The 20,003-nt window shown below is 44.6% G+C and overlaps 1 protein-coding gene across 15 annotated transcripts in view; it reads left to right on the forward strand.

The window, feature by feature from the left end:
- The window catches only part of BBS4 (Bardet-Biedl syndrome 4), a 44,142-nt gene extending 27,076 nt beyond the window's left edge, over positions 1 to 17,066 (forward strand). For 14 of the 15 annotated variants that reach the window (XM_055716834.1, XM_055716838.1, XM_055716841.1 and 11 more), the window contains 9 exons: positions 1,473 to 1,600; positions 3,421 to 3,475; positions 4,980 to 5,048; positions 6,305 to 6,457; positions 6,589 to 6,760; positions 7,238 to 7,307; positions 11,244 to 11,385; positions 11,769 to 11,979; positions 14,045 to 17,066. In XM_055716834.1, coding sequence (XP_055572809.1) covers positions 1,473 to 1,600; positions 3,421 to 3,475; positions 4,980 to 5,048; positions 6,305 to 6,457; positions 6,589 to 6,760; positions 7,238 to 7,307; positions 11,244 to 11,385; positions 11,769 to 11,979; positions 14,045 to 14,196 — 1,152 coding nt within the window. In that variant the 3' untranslated portion in view covers positions 14,197 to 17,066. Of the gene's footprint in view, positions 1 to 1,472; positions 1,601 to 3,420; positions 3,476 to 4,979; positions 5,049 to 6,304; positions 6,458 to 6,588; positions 6,761 to 7,237; positions 7,308 to 11,243; positions 11,386 to 11,740; positions 11,980 to 14,044 lie in introns of those variants that run through there. The other variant, XM_055716842.1, reaches the window with a different exon arrangement.
- The last annotated feature ends 2,937 nt before the right edge of the window (positions 17,067 to 20,003 follow it).

Genomic DNA, 20,003 nt, shown 5'->3' on the forward strand with positions numbered 1-20,003 from the left:
TGGTTTGAGAGGGAATGTTTGAGCAACCTCAAAGAGCTGCCTCAAACCAACTGTGCTCCAACAAGAGCTGCTTGTTGAGCTGTTACTGAGCCTTTTAAAGCCCAAACCGTAAAGACTGCTGGTTTTGTGAGGAGTAGCAATCCATAAAGCATGCCAGTTTCATCTTCTTTAAGAAAGAGCAGTATGATGGTAAAGACCCAGACCACTGCCCCAGCATACAGCTCAAACTGCTGCACCTTGTGCAGAAAGTTTGTGAAGGAAACTGCGTGCCCCTTGGGTCTGGCAGGATTCAGAGAGAAGAATTATGGGGTTGCTTTTCCCTTGGTGGAAAGGAATTGTTCCTGTGTCTGAAGCTCCTTTTGCACCAAGCCTGGGGGAAAAGCCACAAAAGAGCATAGTAGTGTGGGCAGCACTAACTTTATTAGCTTGGTAGCTAATAAAGAAGTTATTGGAAGCTTGAAACGGAGATTTGTTTCCAGGTCTGAGGACACCATTCCCAGCTTCTCACTTAACACCCCTCAAGGTGCTTGTGGTGAGCACTGAGCTGTCTCTGATCCTGTGGGATTACTTTGTAAGGGAAAAACCAGCATTTAGTAACCCTTTGTTCCCAGTTTGGCCCACTGCTCCATGCTGCTCTTTCTGGTACCGAACTGTGGCCCTGGCAGCAAACCCCTGCTGCGTTCTTTGTTTGAGGCATTGCTGTAAAGCGGGAAGCTCTGGAGTATAGGGTCATACTTGGAATTTTGTTGTCGGCACTCACACCTTCCTTGTCTGAGAGGTACTGGTCATGCTGGGCAGCAATACTTCGGTGAGGACATCTAAAATACAATGAAGCCTTCGGGGATGACTGTCTCTTCAGTAGATGCTGGTAACAAATATCCCATGTTGCAGAATTACCGTGTCAGCAATTCTTTTTCTAATATATCATGTTTTCAGAGACAGCAAGTGTACTTTGCTGTCCTGCTGGCTAGGCCTGAGGAGGTAAAAGGAACACATGCTTCAAAGCGTCTCTTGTTGGAGGGGATTGGTGTGTGCCTGATGAGAGCTGATTCACTCCTCTTGTTTACTTGGCAATCCATTCTCATTGCTGGAATAAGCATTTTAGTGAAGAATAAACTGCAGTGTACCTGTTAACCTAACAAATCTGGAGCTTCCCTCAAACCAAATCAACTAAAATACAGAAACAGGCCCATACTGCTCTCCTCCTTGGGAGGTCGTTGCCTCTTGGCTTGGTTTGAAGCACAGCACGCTGCCTTTTTCTGTCCCTAAAAGTACATGGCTCCTGATGCAGAACTTGTTTCAACAGTTAGCTGGGCTGGGTTTTGCTAGCAGGGTTCTCCCAGCGCAGGGGGTGTTAGCTGTTCTTTTTCGCCAGCTGCTGGGGATTCCTTTGGGCTATTGCTTCACTGAGGTCTCTGTAATCACTTTTTTTTTTTTTTTTTTTTTTTAATTTTCTGTGGTTGTGTGTTTAGGCACAAGACCAGCTAAACAATGCCTTGGAGCTCAACAGACACGATCTGACTTACATGATGCTGGGGAAAATTCACCTATTGGAGGGGGAGACGGATAAAGCCATTGAAGTCTATAAGAAAGCTGTAGAGTAAGAATATATCCTTTTTCTCCCTGCCCATGTCCCATCCTATGCCAGGAGACATTTGATTGGTGTCCCAGATCTGAATTGAGGACATGATTAAAAAGCTAATGGTAATTATAGTGTCTCTGTGCAAAGCTGGCACTTTCAAGCTCTTCAGCTGTCTCTGCTCTCAGCTGTAGTCCTCCTCCTGCTGACAATGTGTCAGGCAAGAAGGTAGCTGTTTGAAGGTCTGCCAAAAAAAAAGTGGAAAAACAAATGGACACAGATGCCTGGGAGCAAACCAATCCAAAACTGACTTCATAAATCCCAAAGGTTTATCTAACCAAAAGATCTAACCCCGGGTGTCTCTCTAACCCTGATGGTCTGTCAAAAATGAGTTGCTGGGTTTCACACACTGTTTTCACTTGGAGTGATTTGTGTGTGAAAGCGTGTGAGTAGGCAGACTAGAGATGGCGATGGATTGGTGCACAGTGAATTTCTCCCACCCCATCACTGTTTCTCAGAACCGATTTATCATCTTTCAGGGCATTCCTGAGCATCTGATTTACCAATGCTTTTAAAATGTAGTTTTGTAATGGAGACAAACAGTAAAGAAAAGCAGGAGCATGTCGGAAGCCACTGGAGGATCTACATTTTGTACTGGCTTTTTCCACATACTGTTTCCTTACACGTCTGCTTTTGGCTGCTGTCTAACAGTATATTGGGTTGGGTAGACATTTGGACTAATCTAGAATGTTTATTACGTAAATAATCCTTGCTAAGCATTTTACCAGGTTTATGTATGTTATCTTGGTGCTCCCCTGCCCTCCCTTCTTCCTCACTCCTGTTTTTTTGTTGTTGTTCTCATCTGCCTGTTACATTTTGCCTGCTGTTACCAGCTGCAGGGTAGTCTGCCGTTGCTCTGTGTTTATATACCGTCAGGCACAAGCAGTTTTGTTGTGGTCGAGGTTTAAAGGTGCCAATGTGAGTGTGCGTATTAGATTTCTTAAATCTTGATAGCAAGGAATTGCGCAAGGAATTGAAAACTTACTTCTGTTGAGTGAGACCACAAACAGTGTGTCCCTTCCTGCTTTTTCTTTTTTGTTGTTGTTTTCATCCTATTTATGTCTTCAAAAGCTACTGGAAATGGAGATGCTTTTAGAAGGATTCACAATATTGCTGTGTGAAGCTCATACTAGCAGTGAGGGACTGGGAGTTGCATACAGTGATTGAAAGACCTTGGGACATATTTTTTCAAGCTTGTCTGTGCTGAATGGAGCGGTGTGTATGGCCAGGGATACTGTCTGAGCACTCTGGCCTGTGGGCTGCAGTGTAGCACAAAGCTGTGGTGAGCAGCTCACAGCTGGTCTGCAAAACCAGGTTTTATAATCTTTTTATAGGGTGAATTAAAAGTCTTACGATGAGTGTGTGTAGGATACATCAGAAATGCTGAGGATTGCCTGTCCTACATGGCCCGAGAGGCTTGGAATGGATTTACAGGGTGGTTTATGGGAGATGATGGAAAATCCCATTTTGTATTTCCAGGTCACTGATGCAGACTCGCTTTGAAGCTTAACAAAACCACATTATCTTATTATGCATCCGGATCTATTTCAGAGCTGTGTTGACTTCCCATTTATATCTAGAAGACATCTTGAAAGCTTAGGTGTAATATTGTTCAAAGGAAGTGTCCGTGGTGATGGTTGATCTAGTATTTGTGTTTAATAATAGCAGTTAATTTCCTGGAGTGATACTAGTATAATGTAGCTTCAGAATTCTGTGTTCTGTTTATACATTGTTCTAGAAGGGCTAAGAAGCAACACAGCTCTCTGGCTTTTGTATTACAGGTTTTCTCCAGAAAACACAGACCTCCTTACAACACTGGGGTTACTTTACTTGCAGGTACTAAAGACTGTTAGCCATTATGTGAACCTAATTATTTTCAAAATGACCAAGTTTATTTTTTTGTAGCGTCAATTTCTATCCACCTTTCCGTGACTTGCACACATTTCTCTAAAGACTGCATTTAACAGGACAGAGTTTGCTTTTCTGTATCTTTTTTTTTCCTTTTGGTGCTAAAAGCAAGTTGATTTCCTGGACCTGAGCCAGGGCAGGAATTCTGTTTGGCAACTGCCCTAATTCTGTTAGAAGTCCTCCAAGTGTAACAAAACGTGTCTACTCATTACCTTGTTTCTGGAGCAGGGGTCTAGCAAGTTATTCTCCTATAAAAGCAGCCATGAAATTGTTAGTGTTAATGCACCATAGAAGAAAATCTGACTTGATTTAAATAACAAAGGCACCTCATCACTTGGGTCTGTAAAATGTATGGGAAGCACTGTCTGATTTTTCCAAAAGTAAGCTTCCCAGAGAGTGAACAAGCAAAGAAGAACAGACAGTAGTGCCCAAAGGGATTGATGGGCTAGAAAACTTGCACCAAGTGCTGATTTGGAAAGATCTTTAAGCATTTCCCTAATCCTTTAGATGCTCAAGTATAAAATGTAGGTCTTGAAAAAAATTGCCTTGCTCTAGAGATAGGGAAAATTAATAGGAGCCTTGGATGTCTTAAGTGGCTATGTGTGGATTTAGAAGGGAATATGATATGGGAAGGGGGATCTGTAAGATAGAAGTAGTGTGAGTATAACATTTGCCCTGTGAATTTAGCCCCCAGGTCTCTGCGATGTGGTTCATTTGTTCAGTTAATCATGGCTCTGGATACATACTCACCTTCAGGAGTTTAAAAGATGCATCTACAGCTTTCCCACTTGCTATTAATTGCAGAAGGTCTGGACTCTGATGCATCAGTATAATTGCTGGAGGGATGGATGGGCTTCTTATCAATTTTTGTGACCAAAAAAGGACACCAGTATCCAGATTTTTACTCTGTTTGGACTGGTACAGTTCTGGCATAACTCAATTGAAAACGGTAGGATTTAAGTGATTCTAAGCAGTCATGTGCATATATATGGACAGAGTCACGCCCACTAACACTTGCAGTCAATTAGAAGACAAGAGAAGACTTTCTGATGTGGAAAGAGTGCCCTGGGGAGTAAGGAAGTTGTGGTCAGGGAATCAAGGGTGTGCAAAGCCGCAATCTGTAGCCTCTCTTCTAGAAGAGAGGAAGGAGCAGAGGACTATCAACCCAGAGCTCACTCCTGTATGGAAAAATCAGAGCACAAACTATATGGAAACCTTTGTTTTGGTCAGAACAGTGAATCCGGCCCAGCAAAATTAATTTTTAGACTCTGTTTTGTAAAACAAGAACATGTGTGTGTAATGGAAGCACTGTAAAATTTGCTTTTCTGAATATTTAACTGAACTAGAAATTCTAGTGCCCCAAAAGCACGTGTTCTCCTTCTTAACCTTCCTTATTCCTGAATTTCTGATGCTTATTTACTTCTTTTCCTAGCTTGGGGATTACCAGAAGGCTTTTGAACACCTTGGAAACGCACTTACTTATGACCCAGGCAACTACAAGGTATCATGAGGAGCTGAATGATGATAAGACACATCTTAAAGCTAATTCCAGTATCAGAGCTTTGCCATCTATATCCAGGGTCTTAGCCTGAAGAGGCTGTAAAGGATCATGCCCGGAAAGCTTTCTTCAGTATACATTTCTGGGACCTTTCCCTGGGTAATGAATTGGATGTGTGTGGAGGTAGGGAAAGTGGAGGAGGCAGAACATGGGATGTTAAATTTATCCCTTCGGTTTATAATCTGAAGTTGCACCAAAACCAGGTGGAATTTACTTTGGAAGGAAAGTCTTGTAGATATTGTTTCAAAAATCCCATGAGCTGTGCCTGGGTCCCTATGACTCCTAGGCACAGAGCACAGATACAAATGATATTGTATGATATTATTCTCCCATCTGCTAATAACCCTGTCTGTGGTTCCAGCTGTTGTTGTATACAAATGTGACTTTTCCTTGGCTCCAGTCTGGAAAGCCAAGCTTGGCATCTAGGTTTCATTCCAGATTGTGAAACTGCTTCCCTTTTTAGGCATGTTGCTTCATTTCTCTCTGTCTCTTTTTTTCCTCCTGTACAATGTTAAAGATGTGGAGTACAGAAATGTGAGGTTGACAAATGATACATGAGTGCGAGCAAAATGTTGAGAAAACACCTTTACACTTACAAATTTTATTTGTCACTGTGAAATATTATAAAGGACTTAACTAGTGTGGTTTAATTACAGTGCGTTGCAATCACTTGGTTTTTTCCCCCATGCATATTTCCATTAATTTTCAGTATCAACCAGTCAGTGCAAACTAGGCTAGCTTTGCTGCATGTGTCTTGCTTGAGTATGTGTTACTTTCCACTAAACTTGCACCAGAACTCTTTCTATCTGTGCTTGTTGGTAAAAAAAGTCTGTTAGTGCATTGAGCTTCTCAGAGATTTAGACTAGAAATCTTCTCTCCTAGGAGATACTACTGACACCCCAGAACATACCCTAAGTGCTTGTCATGTGGCAGTATTTCTGAGACAGTTGTGATCAAGATAGTGCAGGAAGAAGCAGACTCGAGTCCCTTCTTTACCATGTCTTCTGCTTTGTGCTGGGAGATTATCTTGAGTCCCCATCTGCTCCCCACTGCTGGTTTTGGCAGCTTCTAGAAGAAAACCCCTGAAAAAGCTGGTTGCTCTTGAGATAGCTTTAGTTTATTCAATTTGTCCTGTTGTCTTCTTGCTGTATTTGGAAAAGCACAGTTCCTCAGTTGGTCACTCTTGTCTTCTCTCAAAGGCTACTTTGGCAGCTGGCAGCATGATGCAGGCCCATGGAGATTTTGATGTTGCCCTCTCCAAATACAGGGTGGTAGCCAGCACCGTGCCTGAAAGCCCTCCGCTGTGGAACAACATTGGGATGTGCTTCTTTGGGAAGAAGAAATATGTAGCCGTAAGCATCTGGGTTCCTTTCTTTTTTCGTCTGTAGCTAACTTCATGCAAGAGCAAGATTCTTCTTGTGGCAGAGGCAGGAGGTCTGCTCTGGCTGGGCAGTGTTACAGCACATTTATTCCTTTTTTGAAGGCTATCAGTTGCCTGAAGAGGGCAAACTACTTGGCTCCCTTTGACTGGAAGATTTTGTACAATCTGGGCTTAGTCCACCTGACGATGCAGCAGTACGCATCTGCTTTCCACTTCCTCAGTGCGGCCATCAACTTCCAGCCTAAGATGGGAGAGCTGTACATGCTCCTTGCAGGTGTGCAACGCGCTGTTACCCAGTTCCGGTGGACATCCAGCTTAGGGGGTGTGACATTAGAGAGACAGAAAGGTTGGGCTGAAGTAAACAAATACTGGATAAAGGCTCTACTGAGAAGCTGTTCCCCAGTAGTTCACTGACAGGTAGAAAGTCTAAAGAGTCTGTTCTCTCTCTGGTGAATAGGAAGGTTAAATTGTAGTCAGATCAAGGTTAAATATTAGAAAAGACTTTCTACATGTAGGAATTTGGGTTTGGGTTGCTTAAGGAGTGGGTGTGGATTTCCAGCACTGGACATTTTTGGGGTGAAGTAAGATAAATATTTGTCAAAAGTGACATTAGTAGGGTTAAGCCTGGCAGCAGTCCAGACAACCCTGCTAGCACCTATTTATTTTACGATGTAACGACATTCAGTATTGCCCTAGAAATGAAGTCCTTGAGAAGCATCAACTTGTGTGTGCACATTTTGCTTTGGTACAGTTGCTCTGACAAACCTGGAAGACGTTGAGAATGCAAAACGTTCCTATGAGCAAGCTGTGGCACTGGACAAGTAAGTCTTAATCATATCTGTCAGTTGTTTGATCGTGTTGCGTTGCCTCCCTGCACTTGGTTTCCTTTGCATGCTTTGTCCCTCAGTCTACTTTGACCCTAAACGCTTTGCAGTAGGGAAATGTTTTTATTCCTGCAGCTGCACAAGTGACAGCTTTAAAGTCACCATTTGGTTTTTTGGTTTTTTTGTTGTGGTTTGTTTTTTTTTTAATTTCAAGTCAGCTCTGAAAAATGACATGGAAATGTCTGAGAACAACCCAAAGCTGGTTTTTATTTTGCTTTTAGCTAGTGAGTCAGTGGTGATGACTTTGGATTCCAGTCCTCCTTTCAGTGAATATTTATATACAGTGGAGCAGATTCAATAGAAGAAAACCAGTCATCCCAGAGTATTTTGTAACCCCAAGTCTGAGCAGTGTGCAGAGCAATGAGATGCTTGGGGTAAAGCCTGTTCTGAGTTGGGCAGAAAGAAGATTTTAACTGGGAGAATGAGAGCAAGAAGTTAGTGTAAGGCATATCGAGGGGCAGCAGTGTAGCCCTTTCTCCTCTGTTTTGTTGACAATGCCTGTTTGCAATCTAGCTCTTAAAATCAGAGCCTTTGGTTTCAGAAACGTTAAGATGAGCCTTGCAGTATTTCATCGTTTCAGGCAGAAACCCAAATTTGTCTCAAATTTAGTAATAGTTTTGTCTCTCTCGCCAGTTTACTGTGAATATTTGCATATTTAGAACAACGGGCAGGGTGCTCCTGCGCCTGGGGGTCTGTGAGCTGGTGGCAGAGCTGGTGCAGGACTCGCTCGTCTGCAGGGGCCACTACAAGGTGGCATGAGAAGATGCTGGTCCCTTTTCCTCTGTCCTCTCTAACCTAGCGGCGCTGGCTAGGCTTAATTTTAGGAATTATGGAAGTTCCTAAGCCCATTATAAAGGGCAGCAGGTTTCAAAAAATAGTGTTTGACACTGGAGTGCAGTTCTCTTCGCGAAGAGGTGCTGTAAATGCTCTCAAGTGCTTCCTGGGAATTACATGGCTTGTGTGCATGCCAGGGCTCTTGAATCAGCCCTGCACAGCCAGTACACATCTGGCACTCAAGTTCTTCATACTTACGCATCAACAGAATTACAAGGCAAGTTTCAATCTTCTACATCTGTTTGAAATGTCAGTAGGTCTGTGCAGCCTCCTTAGAGGAGCTGCACCTGTGCAGACTATGGTTAAAGAGGGTGTTTTGCAATCGGTCATTCCTTCCAACATCACCAAGTCCAGACTCCTTTGCCTGGCTTTCCTAATCAGCCTTCCATACCTAGCAGGGCAGTACAGGAGATTGCTCAGACTGCTTAGTCATGAATTTGTGTGCTTTGGTCAAAGAGAAGGAATAGAAAGTCAGCTCTACAACTTTGCCTAAGTATTTGGCACTACTGTGATGCTAGAGCTATGTAGTCTTATGGGGAAAATAAAACCTCATCAAAGCAAAACCGAATGCCAACTGCCAGGGACTGCTGGGAGGAATATCCAGACTTTGTTAGGCTTGTTCAGCTGACATACTGTGTATTTTAGACAGTTACTGTGAGGCTGAATCCACATCCCCACAGGCTTTCTTTGCTGGCATATTATGAACTGTTTGGCTGGGATGCAGATAGCCGTGTTTGTTTCCATTGCCATAAATACTTCTGTAGCAGCACTGTGACATTTGGTCTGGGTGTCATGCTGGGGTCTGGAATGGAAAGCATCTTGGAAAAATCATTAAAAAAAGGTGTTTCTTCTTAGTACTCGTTCTAGTTCATAGCTGTATTTTTGTTCAGTGGTTATTTAGATATTGATTTTTTTTTTCTGTGATATTGCTTCTCTGCTCTTGAAGGCAAATTAGCTTCATACGGTTCAATTAATTTTAGAACTGTCTGTTCCCAGATCTGTCTGATCTCTTCAGTGTTTTGTCGTGTGGGTTTGGCTTTTTGTATTTTCTTTTTTGGCTTCTTTTTGAGGAGGTGAATAGGTGGGGTTTTGATTATTTTTTTTTTTTCAGACCTTACTTCCTTTGCTTTGGCAAAGACAGCAAGGAGGGTTGTTGTGGGTTTTTTTGTGGTGGGATCAGTGTTCCAGTTTTACAGTTAAAGGAAAACCAATGGTTATAAATGCTATCAGATTTCTTCTAATAATCTGCCTTGCAGTGCTGTCATGTAACTTACCAAGGATGGATAGTCACGGCCTGCAGGTAACTTTCTTTTTCTTGAAAGTGCTAGCAGAAGCCTTTCTTTCTGCTCTTTCCACAGAGGATGGTCTCTCTGCCTTGGTCCCCCAGGCACGGATACTGGAGTTCTTGGATGGCTCCAGTTATCCCGGCTACACTCCAGGAGAGGGCACCAGTCCCTCGCTCACATTTATTGAGCAAACTACAAAGCATCTCTCGCTGACCTGTGTGCAGCGACACATGGATGCAGCTCCTCTGCAGGGGGCTGTGGGTAGACAGTAATCTTCCATGCACCCTGTCGCAGCACTCTCCGAAGTAGCCGGCTGCAACAAGGTCTTTTACCATCACATACCAACATACTCTTAATGCTACTCTGCTGCCTTCTTCTTGTCCCTCCTCTTCCAGGGCATGTATTCTCTCTCTTCTCTCTGCTTCTTCCTCCTCTCTCTTCCTTGGCTGCCCAGCCTCCTCACAGAACCAGCCACAGCTGCACCTTGTCTACATCAGCCAACCCACCGCACCTGAAGCCAGCCCACAGCTGTATGTTATCAATGATAATTAACCCAGCTTCATCCTTCTACAGCACCCCTCGACAGCTTGTCCCCTGTTCCGCCCAAATGCAACCTCTGCTCTTCCAGGTCTCATCCTGCAGCCTGGATGAGCCCAGCATCTGCATGAGCTCCCATGCTGGGGCTAGTGACCCTCTTGCATTTCATTCCTTTGTCAGGTACTACACGTGCATTTTGCTTTTCCAAAATAAGGGTGAAATTCAGGCTGCTAAAGAATGGTCAGAATGTTTGTTGAGTGGGGCTTGTCAGGCAATTAAGGAAGGATCAGCACCCTGACAGCTTCACTTAATCAATTACAGAACCAAGGGAGTCAGCAGCTCACTCTTTCCCCCCAGTTTAGTTTGCTCCCACTTCTGGCTATGCCAGAAGAAGAGTTGATTTCTGGGTTAGTGTATCCTAGTGAAGAAAATGGATACTGTGGAAAATGTGAATATATGGAGCAATTTTGCCTTTTTGAAATCTTGATGTGCTGTTCTGAATCAGGAAGGGAGGCAGGACTGTGCAGGATAACAGTATTATCTGCAGTGCTGGTCTCCTCTTTGAGTCTTTCGTTAATAGGTGTCGCCTACAGTTTCTGTGTAACAGTACGTATGGTTATGTATGCTTTTACTGGGTGAGTGGGAGAGGAGAGGTGAGGAAAATTAAGTGTAAACAGCATGTTCTGTAGCATGTTGAGTTGTAAAAGACTGTCAATAAGCAGGAGTGTGTTCCACTGCCCTGCCCAATGACAAGCTGCTCCCCTACAAACTGGGAGACCTGTGAGAACCTGAGATAAACCAGAGCAGAGGTCAGCTTTCACAGTGTGATGGAAGGCCCTGGCACTGCGCTACCTGCCCCAGGGCAAGGGGCTGGCAGACCAGGCACTGCCTGAAGACACTCCTGAGAGGGTCCCCAAGTGCAAAGAATTGGCTGTTGCAGAGAAGACCCTTGGAGGGGGTAAGGCAGCTAGCAGGGTCGTTTATATTGTCCTTGACATTGGGATACTTTGCTGAGCCCAGGCACTGGGTTTCTCACCAAGCGTGTGGGACTGGCTGTGCAGCCCCTCATCTGCTTCATGGTCAGCGTTCCCCATGGCTTGCCTGTGCCAGACAGTAAGGTGTCTCCAGCTTTGCTGCTTAGGCACCTTTTAGCGTTATTCAAGTCAGGATAAGTGTTCTCACAGTGAATGTGATGCATCCTGTGTGTTTGCTGCAGGTGCAACCCCCTCGTCAACCTGAACTATGCAATTCTGCTGTATAACCAGGGTGACAAGAAGGGAGCCCTCTGCCAGTACCAGGAGATGGAGAAGAAGGTCAATGCAGTGAAGGAGAGTAGTATTCTTGACTTTGACCCAGAGGTATGTGCCTAACAGCTGTCAGCAGGAACTAAGTAGCTGTGCTAAGACTGGCACAAACAAGGGGGAAATTTTATTTTGGATTCCAATTATTAGGAAGAAGTTCTGCTTACAAGATTTTCTGAGTAGAGCAGTTGCCTGCTGAGAGCTGCTTGCTTCATTTCTGCTGTTTGAAGCCCAGTTCTTAAATCAATACACAGCAAGACAAGATTCCCTCTTAATTAACGGAATGAATTAGCGGTGATGTTTCCCTTGAGCACCAAGGCAGTAGCCAGCTCTGCACAGCTCTCCTTTTTTTCACTTTTTTTTTTGGTGGTGTTGTTGACTTCATTGTTGCCTGAAGTGTTCCTGTTTACAGTGGTCTTCTCTTTTTGCTTCTTGAGAAGATGGTGGAGGTTGCCCAGAAGATGGGAGCTGCCCTGCAGGTGGGGGAGAGCCTTGTCTGGACTAAGCCTTCTAAGGAGTCTAAATCCAAGCAGAGAGCTGCTCCGTCAGGAAAATCCTCTGGCGCTCAGCAGCCTTTGGGCTCTAACCAGGCGCTGGGTCAAGCCATGTCCTCAGCTGCAGGGTATGGGAGATCTGTGCAGCTTCCCCCAGGTGATTCTCTTTTGCTTCTCTTTTTAAAGTACAGCTGTGGCAGGGGAGCAAAACGTGCCTTTCTTTGCGTACAGCAGGGGTCCTCAAACTATGACCGGTGGGCTGGATATGGCCCCCCAGGGTCCTCAATCTGGCCCCCAGTATTTACAGACCCCCCCGCCGGGGGTTTGGGGGGAAACCAAGCAGCCGCAGATGACTGCCTGCCACTTCATCCGCGCTGGCCCCCTGGTTAAAAAGTTTGAGGACCCCTGGCATACAGAGTTACGATGTGTGTTTAGGAATGTATCGATTGCTTACACGGTAGCGATGTCAGTGTTTGGTAATAACTTTCCCAGATTTCTGAGTTAAGGGAGTGTGTAGGGAAGATGCTCTCTGTGGTGCATTATACTATTGTGTTTTTGCAGGGGGGTGGAAAGGCAGTAGTTTCCCTTCCTGCCTGAGCCACAATCGGCAAGCCTCCATTAGTGTGCAGTTGAGACCTTGCTCTGGAAAAGGGGCGGTTTCAGAAACTGGACATCTTGTCTTCCTTTGGAAGAAGCCAGGAGCTGACATTTACAGACAGGCTGCTGGAGAGAAGGGAAATGATGGACAACTCTCTGAAGCGCTTTATCGTATCATTTCTGTTACAAAAATAAGTGCAACTGGATTACTTTGAAGCTGTCCAGCCAGGTCCCTGCCTTGCACATGTTTCTGGATTAGCTTTTAGTGCGGGCCAGTGGACTGAAAGTTGCTCAGGAGATAGCATCAGCCTTAGAGGGCTTACGCCAATTATTTGTATGTGCTTGCTTCTTGCTGGGGCTGGGTAGGAGCATCTCCTGAGCCACCATGCACAGCCCAACCTCTGCTCGCCCCTTGGCTTCTCTGGGGGAATGCGCTAGAGATGTTGTTCATCATCGTGATTTTCTGTTACTCTTAGTTGTGTTGCCCATGGGCTGAACCAGGAGAGAGGTTGTGTAATCCAGGCCTCCTTCATGGGCACCCCTAAGGACCTGCTCCATTTTTCACGCATGGAATAAAGTTTCCATGCAGGGAAGACTTAGCCAGAAAAGCTGAAAAATAAAACATAACAGGAATTTAGGGCTTACCCGAAGGACTTTATTATCCATATCAGAGAAGGGAGCTGGTTCATAACATCCATTGTCAGCCTAAATCTTAAGTGTAGAAACAACTTCTGCGGCGAATGAAGAGACGGGACGCAGCTTGATGCAAGCAAGATGTCCATTTATTAGTGATTTTCTTGCAATTATATACGTTTCTACCTTCTACATATTACACACTGATTGGTTAAATCTTGAGCGTAAAAAACACTGATTGGTTGATATTTAAGGCACACCGTTAGAACAATAGGAACTTATTAGTTTATCTTGACATAGCAATAATTTCTATTCCAAGGTTAGGGAGTTTCTTTCTATGCGGCTTTCTTGATTACATATCGGCGCCATCCGTTCCCTTATCTGGCTACTTGTTTCTCTGTCCGTCTGGTTGCCTCCTCAACTGTAACGGCTCAGGGGTCTGCAGTTAGCTTGTTCCTTTGTTCCCAGGGCTTGTGCCCTATGAGTTCTAACAAGTCTCTATTCATCAGGCTATCAGTACTTGGACTCTTGTCCTTGAGGCCTTGTCCTACAAGCTTCAGCATGAAAGTGTCCTATTTTGATGCAATAATAGCTACTTTACCTACCTGGAAATTATCCCTGAGTTTGCTAAAACTGTGAACTGAAAACAATGCTGTGGTTTTGGCTCCAGCTTGAGTATAAACTGGCTTCAGTGGAACTGTTTTCCTTTCTAAAGCACGAGTTAATTCCTAAGTTTGTACTGACTTCTCGAAGCAGGCCAGCTGAATAAGATACTGTACCTTAGCCTCCCTTTGGCAGAACTCGGGGTACTGTAAGGTCCCTGGCTCTCACAAAAGAACTGAATGCTATTGTTAAGCTAATGCTAGACAGAAGAAATCTGAGAGTAATTAAAAGCTTTGATTGTTCTGCCTATCTGTGCTGCCTGGAAGGGCAAAAAGAATAGGCAAAACATGGGTAGTCGTATAGTAACAATAATGGTGTTCCCTCCCCAGATGCTGGAGCATCACCTCCACCTGCAAAGCCTCCCTCGCTGCCTCTGGAACCAGAACCAGGCTCAGAAATGAGCCCTGAGGAGACCTCGGCACCAACAGGGGATGAGGAACAGAAGAAAGAAAAGCGCAAGAGCCGGCAGGCAGCAGACTAGGCCAGACTTCACTCAGGACAGGCAGGTGCAGGAGCATCTCCAGAGCTGCCTGCTGACTTGTGGGGAAAGGGACTTGCCCTCTCCCCCGACCCACAGTGGCTTCATCCCACTGTCAGTTAGTCTAAATGCAGCTGTTTTCTGTTAATGATTTTAGCACGTGGTCTCTACCTTGTCACAAGGAGTCCTTGCAGCAATCAGAAGAGGTTTCTGCGTAGCTGTTAGTGTGGTCACAGCTGGCTGCAAGAGACAGGAATGGAGATCCATCTCTCCATGGAGCTGGCAGTCTTCAGTGTCTGGGTGGCAGTCCTCCAGTACATTCAGAAAAGCCAGCAGCAGTGACTCAGCATCCTGCACCTCAAAGAACCCCTTCCAGTAGCTGAACTTGTAAGTGGCTGAGGAAACCCTCCACAGGCTGTAGTAAGGTCAGTGGTACTACGCTGGGAGAGGGGATGAAGGCAGCGCAGCTCACCAGGGCAAGTGCAGGCAGTAAGCCAGGCTCAGGACCAGCGCAGCCTGGCTTACTGTGAAACAGGGGCTTGTCACTCCCCGTTTCACAAGGACAAGGCTTTGTAAATGCTTTGTGAGGGCAGAAAAAAGGAAGCTGAAGCAGCTGGGAGCTGGCTTTCCTGGCCAGGGCAATGTCATGGTCACGGGGCATGAGAGGCACTTTAAAGCTCATGTTTTCCTTAGTGGTGGCAGCCATGAAAGGCAGGGGAGCTGCACAGGCCAGGGGAGCTGGTTTAGCACACAGACCAGTGGAGGATGGGTGGCTGAAGCAGACCTGCCGTGCTGGGCTGACAGCATGTGTGTTGGCCAGCTGATGGAGCTGGCTTCGTTAAGATTGTTCACCTTCTGATCCCAGGGTCATCCTGTGTATTTCCTGAATCCAATCCATTTTAAAGCATAAACTTCTGTGTGGTAGCTAAGAAAATTGCAAAGCTGGCCCACAGTAAGACAAGATGCTGGCTGTTCTAGAAGCAGGCTGGCTGTGGCAGTAAAAAAGTCCACTGTTTGCTGAGAAATGGGGTGAACGAGCGCAGTGAACCTCTGTGCATGTGGCTGGAGATCTGCCTTGAGAATTGGTATTGCTCGGCATGGCGGGAAAGATTGGTTTGCAGGGAAAAAAAGAGCAAGCCTTTTTGGAAAAGACGATATGGTCATCTTCAAAGCTAAATTTAAATTGTTTTAGTATGACAGCAGCCATGCTCTGAATAATTTAGTTGTACCCTCCTTACAGCTGCATTTTAGGAGAAATCATTTATGTGAGCTGGAAGGCAACAAAGCAGCCCACTGGTGAGCAGAACAAGGAATTTTAATGCCCATGTGATACTAGACATGTATCTAGACATGAAAATGTTTCTATCCTTGAACAGCAAAATCTTAGCCCTCCTTTTCTCTGCTGCTATCAGTTTGCTGTCTCTGGGATGTCTCTGGGATTTATCCAGAGCTTGATACGGGCCCTCAAAACAACTGCTTTTGGGACCTAAAGGTGGGATCATCATATATAAAGAAACAGTAACTGGGTTAACTGTCGTTTTTCTCATCTTCCCCTCTGTGCTGAGAAGTACACAAAGCCATCATGGCTGTGAGACTTTTGACCTGAGTTTTCCAAACAGAAGGTGTAGCGCTTCCCCAACAAAACTGGAGCTTCAGGGTTCTCTGTGTGTGCTGGTTAAGCCACCCAGCTTTTTAAAATGTATCTATCTCCTGTGTTTAGTTCTGCACCGTTGCATTGTATTACTCCATAATTAACAAGCCCAGCAGAAGAAAGTTAGTAATGGAAACGTCTCTGTAGCAACAAGGTAGAAGCAGCATGACCAAGGCTCTGGATACATTAACAGCCTTCAGTTGTGCTGTGTGGGTAGCTGCCATTAACCAGGATGACATTAATGCATCTTTAGACCACAACCAGGAACTGAAGTGCTATCCTGCTCCCTGGAGAACACCAAAAGAGTAGGAACCCTTTCTGTTTTGATTGCTAAAACTGCCTGCTTATCTCAAATGTGGCTTTTTTTTCCAGCTGTCCTTTACTAATGGGTTTTGTATTGGTACAGCTTGAGGGTAGCACTCCTGTAAGGTTTCCCTCGTGCTAGGAGTTGAAGAAAACAGGATCTTTTGTGGAACACTGGCAAACTGAAAGAAACCAGACAAGAACCAGTGTAAATTGGTTGCAGCAATTTATTCACATTAAAGGTTTTACACTGAAAGTTACTGCAGCATAAATGAGTGCCTGCGAAGAAGTTAAGATTGCAGAGCAAGGGTAGGCTGCGTATGGGAACCCTTTACCTCACCCCCAAAACTTTAGTGCAAGATTACAGTTGAGTGCTGTAGTCCTTCAGCCTTACTGCAACCACACGGGCTTTCAAGCCATGGAAGCTCCAGTACAAGGAACAGTGATGAGAACAGCGTGATTACAGGTAGGCGAGCACCAGCATTGCTGACACAGGAAGATTTTCCCTCCGTCTGCTTATGACCCTCTGTTTTGATTTTACTAGCTGCTTTACCCTGCCTTCTGCTTGTTGTAAAAAAAAGACTGCATCAAACTCATCTGCTGTATTCAGTAGATGGGAGCAGGCCCTGTCCCACCAGTGCAACTTGTTACACCTTCTTGGCTGCTAGGATGCTTTTATAGGGTAAACCTTACATGTTTATGCACAGGGTGTATCACATTTGAAGGTACTGTAAAGGTATTTAAAATAAATATGTATTTTGGTGAAAAGCTTATGCAGATGGCGAACCAATTCTTCTGTGAAAAGGAGCTCTAGCACCTTGTTACTTTCTGGATTTGAACAGAGCAGAAGGAAGCTTCATGTCTAAGGAAACATTTTAAATATGTAATTACAGTTGGATAATAAATAGAACTGCAGTTCCTTGTCCTGTCCCCTCTCCTCCTCCTGGGTATTGTGACGATGGCATTTGCATACAGTAAATGCATAGTATCTTTATGGAGAGCTTTTTTTGTGCTACCTAATGATGAGAATGAGGCTGTACTGTTCTTTCAACTGGAATTAAGCAAGGGATTCTTCAGCAGGACTGTACCAAGTCAGTTAGGGATTCTGGAAATCACACCTTATATTCCTAAACCTGTTTCTGCCATCAGCCATAATTCTTACCTTCTCTTCCCCCCCCTCCCCCCATAATTGAAATGTTAAGATGGAAAAGAATTAAGAGCTTAGTTTCTAAGGAAGCAGAAATCATGTGCTTTAGGACTTCCCCCCAGCCCCCTGCTTTTTTGAAAAAATGTCTGTCATTAACCAGGTTAAATCATACAGCTCACAAGGTAGACTGCAGCTTGACATCCTCACAGGAAAATAATTAGAAGACGCTCGGAACAGCAATGCCTGGGCAGTTAAGACTTTGTTTCAGCCAAAAGTAATGAGCTATCCATCCAGCAACATGTATGCAACCCAGACAAATCTGGTTCTGAGGTCCCTGAGATGCTGAGTTATGACACAGGCAGTATTGGCCTACACTTGCCCTGCTCCTGTATGTGATCTCGTTCACCCAGCTGTGGTCACTGACAGGCAGCACTGAGCAAGGTGGACCGCGGGTCCTCCTCAACATCTTGTTCTGGCATAAGAGGTTAAAAATTTAGATTTCCCTGCTGGGAAGTGGGTTACAGTTGGCAAAGCGTCTTCTACAGAGACAGATAAGCCTTAGTGCTGAATGAAGAAAACCAAACTTTACTAAGATAATAAGCTTGACACAAACGCACTGCAAAGAGAGCACGTATTGTAACAACTAGTTCATCTGCCAAGACTGTTTTATATAACACACACAGTTCTGACATAAGGAAAGCTTTATCACTCTCAAACTGAACGGCACAAACACAGGTGAGATTTGAACCCGCTTTTACCCAGGCTGCCCTGGCCAAGAAGCAGCTTTCCTGAGAAATTCACAGGGGAGGCTTTCCGTGTATTTTTTTTTGTATTTCCCCCACTTGTATTTTAATAAGATCATTCCCCCTTAGCTGCCAGCATTTGCATTCTTCAGCTGCTGTAAGATCTTCTCAGCAAAGGCTGATATTGGGCTCAGTTTTCAAAGCAACAGCGAGCTGTTTGGAACAGACATCTTTCCAGGCTTCCGGCACAGAAGGTAATGGCCATGCATGCTATTTCCAACTTGCATTTGTTTCCTTTGCTGAGAACATCCTCCCACTAGAGTCTGGATCAGTAACTCCCTGAGAATTCAGCCTGGATGGCGCTGAGGATCCACCTGAGATGTTACGCAAGAAAGTTCTCCACCTGCTGTGGAAGAGAACTTCATCTGACATCTCTGAATAGACAGGAGAGCCATCATTTCTGGCTCCAAGATCAAGTTTTACTGATGAGTTTAATCAGACCCAGAACTGCTGAAGCAGAAAGGAGGGAGAAGTGATGAGAGCAGGACAAGGGATATGCTATGCAGAAGAACACGTTGCGACTAGGTTTCCTCTGCCCCTTATCACTCCAACTTTAAAAACAAAAGAAAAGACTACTACTTTGGTGTGGTCACAGGTTTAAAACTTAACTGTATGCTTTTACCAAACACCTAACTGCACTAAAGAAAAGCACTATTAATATGGCTTGAAACAAACATTCACATTCAAATACTGATTTAATACAGGACATAAGAACAATCCAACTAAAGCCATAAAAATATAAATACAGTATTTTCCTGTTTTTCTACTTTTCTTCCAAGTGTACTCAAAAACTTCATGAGTTTCCTTACACCAGAAATAGCAATGCAGCACACTGTGTGACAGAAGTACGTGACAGCACTGCTTCAGAACAGATTGCTCCAAGCACGTGTATCAGCAGCCGGTGCCAAATACCAACACAGCTGATCAACATGGAGACAGTTCAGTTGCTCACTCGTTGAAAACAGCATCAGCGCTCACCTAAGCTGCAAGCTCCAAAACGGAGCCCAACAGCACAGAGGGTTAAAAAACTTTTAGGGTAACTGGAAAGAGTTAGTTGCCTTGTACCAATCATGCAAAAACTGTCCCATTATTGACTTTTTAAGTTTTTTGTCAGGACACAGCTGGAAAGGTCACCCTGTGGCACATGATTCTTGATAATTCAGTACCTCATTACAGAATAAAAAAGAAAAGCCAACCACAATTAGCATCAGTGGATATCACAGTTTAAAAATCTGGGGGTTTTATTTCTGTTATTGTCATTGGGAGGCGTACTACAGAGGTGGCTACAAAAAGTAACCCCTTCCTTAGGCTAACTAGTCTTAAAATAAACTTGAGCAGAAGATACCTGATAGCAAATACATACACACTGCTGACAGTTTTCCATGAGGTTGTGGAGATGGACCTAGTGCTCTGCTGCCATCCAAGCTCTGGATTCCAGTAGCTGAGAAGTGGAGTTGGACTCTAAAGCAACATCTAACATGGCTCAAAGCAGCTGATGAGGTCTTTGTTAGAGGCAATTCATAAAGGCTATGGCAGACCATTTCAGCACCAGTTCTGTAAAAAGAAACTAATGAGAAAAGAGGAAACTTAACTGCACCTCACATGCCACAACAGCAGATAACCAAAGGAAAATCAAGTAATTCCTTAGCAATGCTGTGAAACTCCCCTGGAGAGGGGGAAAAAAAATTTTGGATTTGGGGTAGGCTCTTCTGTAGCCAGGTAGCAATCGCACATTGCCATGGGCACAGCAGAGAAGCAGCATATCTTTTCAAAGCCTGCCAGCCTCCTGTGGTTCATGCATCTCAAATAAACCGCCACTTGACCTCCAGTAAGCAACATACACAGAAAAGAGACAAAGCATTGCTCGTTTTTGAACAAGGGTAAGACAGAAAACTAAACCCAACGT

This window comes from Falco cherrug, chromosome 7, assembly GCF_023634085.1.
Source record: "Falco cherrug isolate bFalChe1 chromosome 7, bFalChe1.pri, whole genome shotgun sequence".
Taxonomy (NCBI): Eukaryota; Metazoa; Chordata; class Aves; order Falconiformes; family Falconidae; genus Falco; species Falco cherrug.